At 32.2% G+C, this 12,040-nt stretch overlaps 1 protein-coding gene across 2 annotated transcripts in view; it reads right to left on the bottom strand.

Annotated features, from left to right (window-relative positions):
- Positions 1–327: 327 nt before the first annotated feature.
- Positions 328–12,040, bottom strand: part of LOC143079589 (von Willebrand factor D and EGF domain-containing protein-like) — a 37,006-nt gene continuing 25,293 nt past the window's right edge. Inside the window, exons 17-23 of one of the 2 annotated variants that reach the window (XM_076255004.1) lie at positions 9,021–9,173; positions 8,098–8,278; positions 5,440–5,624; positions 4,920–5,171; positions 3,545–3,566; positions 1,595–1,688; positions 328–844 (exon numbers count right to left, since the gene is read on the bottom strand). In XM_076255004.1, coding sequence (XP_076111119.1) covers positions 658–844; positions 1,595–1,688; positions 3,545–3,566; positions 4,920–5,171; positions 5,440–5,624; positions 8,098–8,278; positions 9,021–9,173 — 1,074 coding nt within the window. In that variant the 3' untranslated portion in view covers positions 328–657. The remainder of the gene's footprint in view (positions 845–1,594; positions 1,689–3,544; positions 3,567–4,919; positions 5,172–5,439; positions 5,625–8,097; positions 8,279–9,020; positions 9,174–12,040) is intronic. The other variant, XM_076255006.1, reaches the window with a different exon arrangement.

Raw genomic sequence — 12,040 nt, 5'->3', positions numbered from 1 at the left:
GGAGAGTTGTCTCATTGACAATCATACCACAATCTTCTTTTTATATATTTAAATCATTTGTACAAGACATCAAATTGTTATTTTGTGTTATTGTTGCATGTATTTAAAATTTTGTTTTAATTCAATGAAATTTTGCATTTGCACGGCGTGAAAAAATAAAACCATATAAAGAAGCAACTTCGAAAATCTCTTTTTTTTTAAGCGGCTTTTTCACATTAGTAGAATATAAGTTCAACGTTTGAAATTTTCCGTGGAACAACGTCAAAATCGTCGTTTTATTAGGAACGTCATGTAACGCTAAGTGGCACCAATACTATGCGTAACGTCAAAGGAATTAAGCGACCAGCAAATAGTGTTCATTTAACATTGTAAACCCGATTTACCTATGCTTCAAAATAATATTGAAATAAAAACAATTTTTGGAAGAAACTCAATGAAAATTTGGAAAAATAATGAAAAAAAAAGTTCAAACATTACTAATACATATATTTGAATTTTATCTAAATCAAAATGAACAACAGGACAATGATGTTAATTTATCTATATTGGGAGGTACCAGAGTTTTTTTTTTTTTTTTTTAATTGTTATTAATAATGGTCAAACACACAAGAAACGATGAATCTACTGCTAAGAACGACACAGTTGGTTTCAAAAGTCTTATTCCAAATGACTGTTTGGAGGGAATTGCTTTTCATACACTTCAATACAATCGCCTGTTTTGTCTTCATCAAAATCCAGTTGAAGGTCACTGACTGTATTTTCTCTAGTGGTCCAATTCTCAATCGAAAACATTTGTGTATCAGGTTTCACACTGCTTTTATAATCAAACGACCCAATTTTTGACCTGCCAAAAAGAAAATGATAAGAAATTATGAGAAAATATAATATAATTACTTAGTACCCCCGTTTTGACATGGTTGTATTTTTTAGCCAGTAAGGATATCTGAAAGTACGCTAAGATCGAGAAGCTAATATCAATAAATGATACACATTTTAATGAACCAGACGTGTATTATTTTTTAAATAAGGACTCTCCAGTGAGAATTTTACACAAATGTTTTGGAAATAGAGTGATCAAAATAATGTTCATTCCATTAATTTTGTCATAAGTAAACACAAAAAATGCCAACTGACCATGTTTTTTTTATTATTTCAGCATTCTTTTTCAAGACATTTGAATTTCGTACTTTATTTTTACCTTACGTTTTAGAAGTATTTCTAAATCGAAATTAAAATTTGGCTATTTCATTGAGTATTTGTTAATTTGTCGTTTTATATATGTATGTACTGTATAAGAAAAACGTATTAAATGCTACCATTGAAATTATGATTTGATATTAAAAAAAAATTAATAAAGCGCAACATGTCAATAAACAAAGTATAAAACTTCATGGAGATAATTTAGCGTGTCCTCCGTTTGAATGAACTTACAGTAGATTGTGGTCTTTTTATTTGTTCTTTCTTTTAAGTGCAGTGTGTCACGTCCATAGAATTAAAATTTGTAACATTCAGTATATTTTCTTCTTTATACTTTTTTGTTAAATATAGCAAATATTAATATTTTTTGTAAATTTTTGATGATAAAATGTCTTACTTTGGATTTTTTAATTTATAGCAGATTGCCCCTATAACCAAGACGAAAACAACAACTACACAAACGGTAGCAGGTACCACAGTAAATACGACATCTGCAATAAAATATTCGTTTTATAATTTTTTTTAAATGCCATTTTCTTGAGATAATTAGATAACTGTTACAGTATATGATTTAACAATAATGTTTTATGTAGGTATTATATAGCATTGTCTATCCTCAGCTCCAAAACTATGTTTTCAAATGAACCTTTTTTATACTTGGTTTATATTTGAACGATTTAAGCAGGACTGCTATTTCCTCAGTATCGGAAAGATTTGAAAATATAGTATACATCTTTTGCACTGTCATTCAAAAACTACATGACGGGTGCCACCTGTAGAGGAGGATCTGCTTAACCTTCTGGAGCACATGAGATCTACCCCGGTATTTGGTTGTGATTAGTTATCAAAGGTACCAGGATTATAATTTAGTACGCCAAACGCGCGTTTCGTCTACATAAGACTCATCAGTGACGCTCATATCAAAATATTTAAAAAGCCAAACAAGTACAAAGTTGAAGAGCATTGAGGATAAAAAATTCCAAAAAGTTGTGCCAAATACGGATAAGGTAATCTATGCCTGGGATAAGAAAATCCTTAGTTTATGATCGTTTTGCTCAGTTCTTTGGTTTTCTATGTTGTGTTTTGTATTTTGTTGTTTGTCTTTTAGTCATTTTTGTATTTAAGGAATGACTGTAATATTTTTTCTGTCTATGAAGAAATAACATAAAAAATTTGGTGCACACTGAATAACGCGCGTAGCGGGTTATTTAACAGTGTACACCACATTTTTTATGTTATTTCGAATAGACAGAAAAAATATTACAGTCATTTCTTATAATTTAATTCTAAATTCCATTTTAAACCGTAGAAAACCATGAAAAAACGTTGATGACGTCACGGTCACATGACTAAATTATGTCTATGGGCTCATAACAAAATAACGTCAGCCAATCAGAAGACACGTAACATCCAAAATTAAATTATTCTGCAATGTGGTTGTTGGTTTGTTTGAATTTCCCTTTAATATTTTTCTTCGCCTCGGTTTTGTTTTAATATTTTATTATTTTGAAAGTAGAGAAAAAAGTGAGGTTTCGTCTTCTACAGGTAAGACCTTTTCTTTGGTTTCAATGTATATACAGATATCTGCTCTTTTCTTTACGCAAGTCATGCTCACTGATTCTTATACTTTTGTAATGAACGCTAGTTTCAAAATTTCGACATCTAAAAGATATTTTTTTGTTAAACACGTGATATCGTGCAAAGTTTTCGACTTTGATGCATTGACTTTCGAGTATTAAAAGTAAAATTATTATCATAAAATTGAGAAAGGAAATCGGGAATGCGTCAAAGCGATAACAATCCGACCATAGAGCAGACAACAGCCGAAGGCCACCAATGGGTCTTCAATGTAGTGAGATACTCCCGCACCCGTAGGCGTGAAATGAAATGCCTGCCAATCGGATATGAAAATCGCCTTAACGGTAAAATATTTCATCAATATTGAGAACAAGACTAAAATATAAACTTTTCAGTTGATACAAAGGCTGAGTAGTATGTTAACAAAGTCACGGACATATTATTAGTCATGCACTGCATTATACTTACCACTTCGAAAGTTAGATACCGTCTTTGAACATGTTTCTTCAATTTTACTGTCTTGAATTCGTATATAATATTTGCTACTGTTTGCCACAAAAGCAATAGACAGGGTTTTCTAAGATTTATGCTCTCTGCATCTCTTCTTTCTGAAGTTTTATATCTTCTTTTCTCAGAGTTTATATTTTGTTCATGTAGTTGTTAAAAGAATCAATGATCTTAAAAAAATACATTTTGACACAGCAAATGCTTTAACTTGGATATTTATTCACTTAAAACATTAACATGATTAACTTAATATATTGTTTACCGTTATCTTCTGGGGAATCATTCTGAAAATAAAATTACAACCTTTAAAAGTATCTTCATAGATAAACTTCAATGCGTGAAGGGTGATGTACGCATTGTAGTTGACAATAACCTTTTCTAACTCCCTCACTGAGTATTACAATACAATATCTCCATTACCAAACGCTGTGCACAAAATAAGAAAAAAATAAAGCTGAAAATGCACCAAATATTTATATTCAATATGAATATTTACATTTTGTCTATAACTATATCGAAATGTTCACAATGTTCTTTATAATATCCTCCATATATATATATATATATGTGTAAGACACGAAAGCTTATTTTTATAAGCTAGAGTTAGAGGAGGGGATAAGGTCTCTTGCGCAATGCTAGGCGGTGTTGTCGTAGAAGTTAGAAACAAAAAGTACAGGTTCCAACCCCGGCGCCGGGGAGGAAGTTACGAATCAAATCTTCTCTAACATCGTTAGGTTGATTTTCTAGGCACTTTATACATATTATAAGCGTTGGTATTTCTTAATCATAAGAAATCCGATGGACAAGGTATAATTTGCAGTTGTCACTACAGACAGGCAGACATATACATATATTTATTTACAGTGATTGTATACTTCTAAAATAGATTACCTAACATTGTTGGGTTGATGTTCAAACATCGTGTTCAAACATCAACCCAACAATGTTAGATATACAACTCGTCTAAACATCAACCCAACAATGTTAGATCTGTCGTATATACCCCGGCAGTTTCCTGAATATATACTGACATCTCTGTGTTGTTATCCAATCACAAACCTCGACACATTTGTAATCCGTAATATTATATATATACCCAGTAGCATGGGTTCGAATCCCGGCGAGGGAAAACAAAAAAATTGCGAAAGCAAGTTTACAGATCTAATATTGTTGGGTTGATGTTTATCAGCGTGATAGTTGTTTGATTAAATCTGACTTTGTTTAAGACGTGTTTTATGCAGATTTACAATATTAAACACTTTATAAATTTAGTGCAGCTGCAGCACTTTTATCAGAAAAGCTTCAAATGTACAAATTGTTGGCCAAATATGTATAAATACTTGAGGACAACATTGTATGGAATAGAACCCTAACATATTTATTTGTAAGTTACTTGAATGTGAAAAATTATTAACTAGGATTCATGTTGTACCTTTACTCAAAACACAACCAACTTTCCACAATGATCTTTATTATGTTATGTTTTTGTGTTCGTATCTTAATCATGTGACATTACAAGGATAGTAAAACCCACTAAGAAAAACTAACCTTAACAAAAAACGTATCCGAAAAAGTAGGTGTGTACTTTAAGGTATAAGTACCACCTTCGATTACTACCAATAGCTGTAAATACTTACCAATGATACGCATGTTTTTAAAGACACATTACATGAATACTTCTGGTCATCGAAAATTATCATACTGATATTATCTCCAAAATGAATGCCATCATATGAAAGACTAATGTCATATCCGTCTGACATTACTGGTCCATTTGCTGATCTTTTCTTTCGTGATAATGGTAGCTCCAGAGTAACCATGTATAGATTTCTGTATTCTGCTAAAAATATATCCTCATCAGGCTTATATAAAACCGTTTCTTGAAAGATCTGTAAACATTGGGTTGAATATAAATTACTCAACATTGGCATACATAGCTTAAATATAATGAAACTAAAGTGTAATTAAGAACTATAACGCAAATATGTTGTCAAGTTTATTACAAAAATTGGATAATGATATGCCAAAAAAACAAATATATTCTTTATGATTATAAAAAAGATAAATCAAATTGAAGAGTTGACATTGTTTTTATACAAATAATAACTGAAAAAGATGTTGATTGTACCAACTACCAAGCTATAAAATTGTTAATACCTGAAAATATTTTATCTTGCACCAAACAGTACTCGACAAAAAATCCCCCAAAATGTTTGTTGATCTGCAAGCCCTACTTCTGAGTGTACATAAACCGTCAAATGGTAGACTTGTATCACTAGGGGGTACTGATATATTATAAGAACAGTCTTCACCAATAAACTCTCTGTCACATGTGCAAACTCCTGAAAGTATATTTTTTAAAAAAGTATTCAAGAAGAACATATGGTGCTACAATAAATTGCGTAAGTTTTAGAATTACTATTTCTCATCCATTACACCTTTTTTTATCTTTTCTGAGTGTATATAATTGCAGCACATTATATTCCGGACATGTGTATGCCCTTTACGAAGAAACGGTTATCGACATTGTTTAAATGGATTCTATTTCTAGCTTCGGTTGAAAATGAAGTTTGTATACATACAACATTACGCCATACTAGTATACACTTTTCAGATAAAAACAAAGTGTCATTTTGCTGCGTTATTAGTTTTACAGACACTTTATGTCTCTAAACAAATTGAAATGTTGTTAACCGTGCCCAGAAATTTAGAAAAAATCCTGGTAAACTTGTCAATCCTTTAAATAAACTTGTTCTAAAAGGTTACAAATTCAACAATGTAATAAGGTCATTGAATATTGTTTTTATTGGTATAAATATTGATTTTTTTTTAAAGCAAACTAAAAATTACTTGTATGTTATATACATCTCTTCAATTTCATGGATCTATAATCTGTCGATACCTGTATCTTGGCATTGCACACGGTCATGTTTTTCTCTGACTGTTTATGACGTCATTACAGGAAATCCATTGGATGTTGGATGTGTACGAATTGATAATTTAGTCTTAGATGCATGATTTTTTCATTAGTTGTTAGAGGCTTTTAACTAGCTGTCATTTGCTGCGAGTCTTCTCAGATCTGTACCTCGTGTCTATTTGTTGTTGGGATGTAAAAGTACCCGTCCACGTCCATTTGTATTTTTCTCCATCTGATGAGTTAAGCCTTTTTTAACTGATTTTTTATAGTTCGTTTTTATGTTGTACTGTTACATCATTGTCCCGGGTTAGGTTGAGGGTTTGGACCCCTTGTACATGTTTAACCCCGAAAAAAATCTGTATGTATGTGCCTGTCCCAAGTCAGGAGCCTGTAATTCAGTGGTTGTCGTTTGTTTATGTGTTACATATTTGTTTTATGTTCATTTCTTTGTACATAAATTAGGCCGTTAGTTTTCTTGTTTGAATTGTTTTACATTGTCATTTCGGGGCCATTTACAGCTGACTATTTAGTGACCTTTAGTGGTTAATTTCTGTGTCATTTTGGTCTCTTGTGGAGACATGTCTCATTGGCAATCATACCACATCTTTTTTATATCAACATTATAATACGAAATTCTTCTTTCACAAACGAGTCTTGTGAAGAGTCTCACAAGACTCTTTTGTGAAAGAAGAATTTGTTAAACGTCTGGGTTTTTTTCACGTATGCCTATAAAAAAAACTGGAGGCTCTTAAGAGCCTGTGTCGCTCACGTTGGTCTGTGTGCACATTAAACAAGTTAAACAGATGGATTCATGATAAAATTGTGTTTTGGTGATGGTGATGTGTTTGTAGATCATTATGTACTGAAATTCTTGCTCCTTACTATTTTCTCTATGTATAATAGATCTTACTTTGCTAAAAATTATTGCTGTTTACAGTTTATCTCTATCTATAATAGTATTCAAGATAATAACCAAAAAAATGGCAAAATTTCTTTAAAAAATACCAATTGGGAGACCGCAACCCAACAACCAGTTGTCCAATTCATCAGAAAATTTCAGGGCAGATAGATATTAACTTGATAAACAATTTAAATGCTTGTCAGATTTGCTTTAAATGCTTTGGTTTCAAAGTTATAAGCCAAAATTTACATTTTATCCCTATGTTTTATTTTTAGCCATGGCGGCCATCTTGGTTTGTTGGCCGGGTTACCGCACACATTTTTTGAAATAGATACCCTTATAATGATTGTGGCTAAGTTTGATCAAATTTTGCCCAGTAGTTTCAGAGGAGAAGATTTTTGTAGAAGATTACAAAAATTTACGAAAAATTGGTAAAAAATGACTATAAAGGGCAATAACTCCTTAAGGGGTCAACTGACCATTTTGGTCATGTTGACTTATTTGTAGATCTTACTTTGCTGAACATTATGATGTTTACAGTTATCTTTATCTATAATAATATTCAAAATAATAACCAAAAACTGCAAAATTTTCTTAAAATTACCAATTTAGTGGCAGCAATCTAACAACAAGGTTCAAAAATATAAGACAAAATTTACATTTTATCCCTATGTTCTATTTTTAGCCATGGCGGCCATCTTGGTTGGTTGGCCGGGTCACCGGACACATTTTTTAAACTAGATACCCCAATGATGATTGTGGCCAAGTTTGGTTAAATTTGACCCAATAAGTTCAGAGGAGAAGATTTTTGTAAAAGTTAACAGACGACGACGACGACGACAGACGCAGACGCAAAGTGATGAGAAAAGCTCACTTGGCCCTTCAGACCAGGTGAGGTAAAAAGGGATTTTTATCTTTCTATCTTGATGTTTTTTTATAGAAACATGTGTCGTGATATTCGGTATCATTTTTGTTGGATTTATAATTGAAATTTTACCTGATTTACATTTTCCATGGCTACTACACTGATTTGGACAGAGAAAACCTGTAACATATTCTAATACTGTTTCTGATCCTTGCCTTGTCAAATAAAGCTTCTCTGTTTTCACTAGCTCTGTCATAATGAATGTTATCATGGCATTGATTGTATCTTGAAGAAACGTCGTGTCTCCTGTCAGCTAAATGTATATATAAAATAAAATAAAACGAACATTACCAGATTTATTTTACTGTACAAATATGGTTTTTTTTTTCTCAATACCTCTCTATTGTTTAGTTGTTCAACACCAGAAAAAAATCTACGACAAAGATATTTCTATATTTCACATATCATTTTAGCTATCCCGAATAATTTGACGTTTCATATTAACTGTCGAACCAAGAACAGGTGCAGTTTAATCTTTCCTTTTTTCTTCATTTTTTTTGTAATAACACATTTTGTGGTCCATTTTTAACATGTCTTTTTTTTCCTCGAATATAACCTACAGAATTAGACTTAATAGACTAATATACCTGGTTTGTACTTTCATGAGCAACACGACGGAGGCCACCTGTCGCAGGAACAGCCTACGTTTTCAGAGCATATGAGATCTCCACAAGTAAAAGGGGTTCTTGACTTATTAGTTTGATTATGTATTAGTGTTAATTAAGAGTCAATATCCAATCCACTATTGAGTGGTGCCTAATCGCTTGATATAACTTATGAATGTATTTATAACAGGAGCAACACGACAGCACAGGTGTCAACTGTGGAACATAATCTGTTCATCCTTCCGTAGAACCTCATACCTTTTAGTGGGGTACGTGCTGCTCTTTTGTTTTCTGTGTTGTGTTTTGTATCTGTATGTCTTTTTGACATGGCATTGTCAGTTTATTAAACAACATCAGGATAAATTCTTATTTTTTATATACAAAACGTACCTCTATATCACTGACGCATGATTTTACATAACTATTTACAGGAACATCTACATATTTATTATAAACGTTTTCTGGAACAGCATTTTTAATACTGTCATAGCATGTCTGGTAAGCTCTGTCTGCCGTCCAACCGTTTCTAAATGTTTTTGGGGGCTATAAATAAAAAATACATGTATACAACCTTAAGTGGTTAAACCTTTCAAAACTGCTTAAAGTCATATGGAAGAGTTTCCTTGTAATACTAATCTCATGTAAATTAAAAACCAATGCATACAAACGTGTTTACAATCAAAGTCCTCCTTGCATGATTTTGAAATTTATTTCGAATCCATAACGTATAATCGATGTTAACACATATTTCAATCTGTGAAATCTTTGCTCACTAATTTACTTTCGGATTTTATTGTCGAAGTATACCGATCGTGACCTCAATTAATTATTAACCAAGATGAGAATCAAATTTAATAAAGAGCACATAAAAATAAATGAAATGTAAGACATGCATAAAAGCGATGTACCAGTGTTTTTTTTTATATTTTCCATACGTTTCCGTCTATTAATTCATGATATTTGTTAAATGAATTGGTGTATTAAAAGTTTTCTTTAAGCATCAAATAACACTATCGAAATTTTAAGTTTGTTTACCTATGCCTTCATCACGGTACTTTCGTCGCATTTGCACTGTGTGATTGATGACCCAAGTTATAATGAGAAACAATAAACTATAGGCGACTTCAAGTATGGAAAACAATAACGCAATAGCCATACAGCTTTTCTTTAAAAATAAAGTCCGTGTACTCATGTTTTTTTTTTAGTGCAACTTAGCAATTCGAGTATATAAAACACATTCAATTTTTTTTTAATTATCAAATGACTTAAACCTCATGGTACATTTTATCATTTAATTTGATTTTCATAACTTTCTCTATCGAGTGATCGTTTTTCAAAAACACTGTTACCGACATTAAAAAAAAACAATTTAAAAAATATGAAAAGCTCGGTCGATAGCATTGCTAATGAACGTTTATAGTACGGTGACCAGACCCAATATTTTTAAAATTTAATCGTCAAACATACTATATGGCTATATCATATATCATTGGATTCAGAAAAATGAGTACTTTTGGAATATCGATGTCGTCAAAAAGAAATGTGGTAACAGTTTTGCACAAATTAAGGTCAAAGATCAACATATTGAACATGAATTATTTCGAAAATTTAAAAAAAAAGGAACATATTACTTAGTAATCGGTTAATTCTGAAAATTGGCGTTTTTCAACACTTGTTCTATTATACAAGATCAATACAAATTCCGTTAAAGTTACAGTAGTTACCTTGCCGGGTGACATTCAACCTCAGCAATAAAAGATAAATGTTGTTTTCAAGTAAAGCCTTCTATTTTGAATGTTTATTTTGAAAAAGCTCATGCATGTAATTCATTGCAACCAAAAACAACTAATTAGCTCGAAGAACATTAAAAAATCCAACCAAAATGATTAGAAAACAGATTTCATCCAGGAGTATCTTCTGAATCATCTGTCAAGGAATTTCTACATAATTCTTACCCTTGAAAGGAGCAAAGATCAGTACATGTAAGGTTTTGTTGTGAACAAACACTTTTCACATGAAGATTTTCCCTAACATGAACACAAAAGATCCTGCAAGAATTCTGCTGACATATGCCCTTAAAAATAAACGGGGTGTAATGAAATAATTATTTTTCGCCAACCGTATTCTTAAGGTGACGAAACAGGGGGTTTAGTAATGTTTTATGCGGTCAAAATTTCCGCTTTACAGCGATGTTACCTGACTAAACATACTTTTTTACTGGTGGCAAGCTTGACGCGAATTTTATTAATATCGTGATGGAATGATTTAAAGAGATCATTCCTCAGATCATACATCTTCGAAACTAAATTCTTACACAAACAAGGGCTTCATCTTCGTCAGTACTCCCAAAACTCTGTAACTACAATAGTCGTGTGTGTCCTTTCAAGTCTTTTGTAAAAACAATTCAAACGAGAAAACTAACGGTCTCATTTATATAAAAAAATGAACGAAAAACAAATATGTAACACATAAACAAACGACAACCATTGAATTACAGGCGCCTGACTTGGGACAGGCACATACATAAATAATGTGGCGGGGTTAAACATATTAGCGGGATCCCAAACATTCCCCCTAACCTGGGACAGTGGTATAACAGTACAATATAAGAACGAACTATAAAAATCAGTTGAAAAAGGCCTAACTCATCAGATGGACAAAAATACAATTGGACGTAGCCGGGTACTTGTACATCCAAACAACGAAAAGACACTAGGAACAGATCTGAGAGTACTCGCAGTTATCTGACAGCTAGTTCAAAGCCACCAACAACTAATAAATCATTCATGTAAGACTAAACTAGCAATCTGTACACATCCAACTGCGCCTACAACTCGCATGCATGTGTCATTTGTTTGCAGTAGTGAACACACAGAACAATCACACCCGTATCAGAGGTCCTTAGGATTATTCTGTCGCTCTTTCCCTTTTCTGTTAACTTCATGTCAAAGTATAAGGCATTAATTATCATACGAGTATTGGCCCTTGGCGAGTGCTAAGCAAGTTACAACAGTCATTAACATTATTGTCTGATATAACTTCGACAATTTCGGATTAACAAACGTTCCAGCTGAGTAAAGCTCATTATAAGGTGGAATTATAGGGGATTTGTCATAGTTTTAAAAAAGAAAAACTACCAAAGAAATTAGGGAGAGCCTGTTGGTTTTCTTTAACAGAAAGAAACTTCTTCCATTCAGTATCCTTCTCCCTTCAATAATCTGATACATTTTGGTTGAAGGTGTACTCTTTGTGCGGCTTTCCTTTTCAACAAACAACTTTATTGAGCTTTTCATGTCGTAGCGGTAAAAATATGTCTGCTACTGTGTGCGCTAGCGAAAAGCATTGGGTCATATTTTTATAATAGTCACCTGCAAGGTCACCATTTTTTTTTTTTGCTTTTTTGTTATCAT

The sequence above is a fragment of the Mytilus galloprovincialis genome, chromosome 6 (genome assembly GCF_965363235.1).
Source record: "Mytilus galloprovincialis chromosome 6, xbMytGall1.hap1.1, whole genome shotgun sequence".
Taxonomy (NCBI): domain Eukaryota; kingdom Metazoa; phylum Mollusca; class Bivalvia; order Mytilida; family Mytilidae; genus Mytilus; species Mytilus galloprovincialis.
Note: the sequence above shows the minus strand (reverse complement) of the source record. Positions and strands in the feature narration are given on the sequence as shown.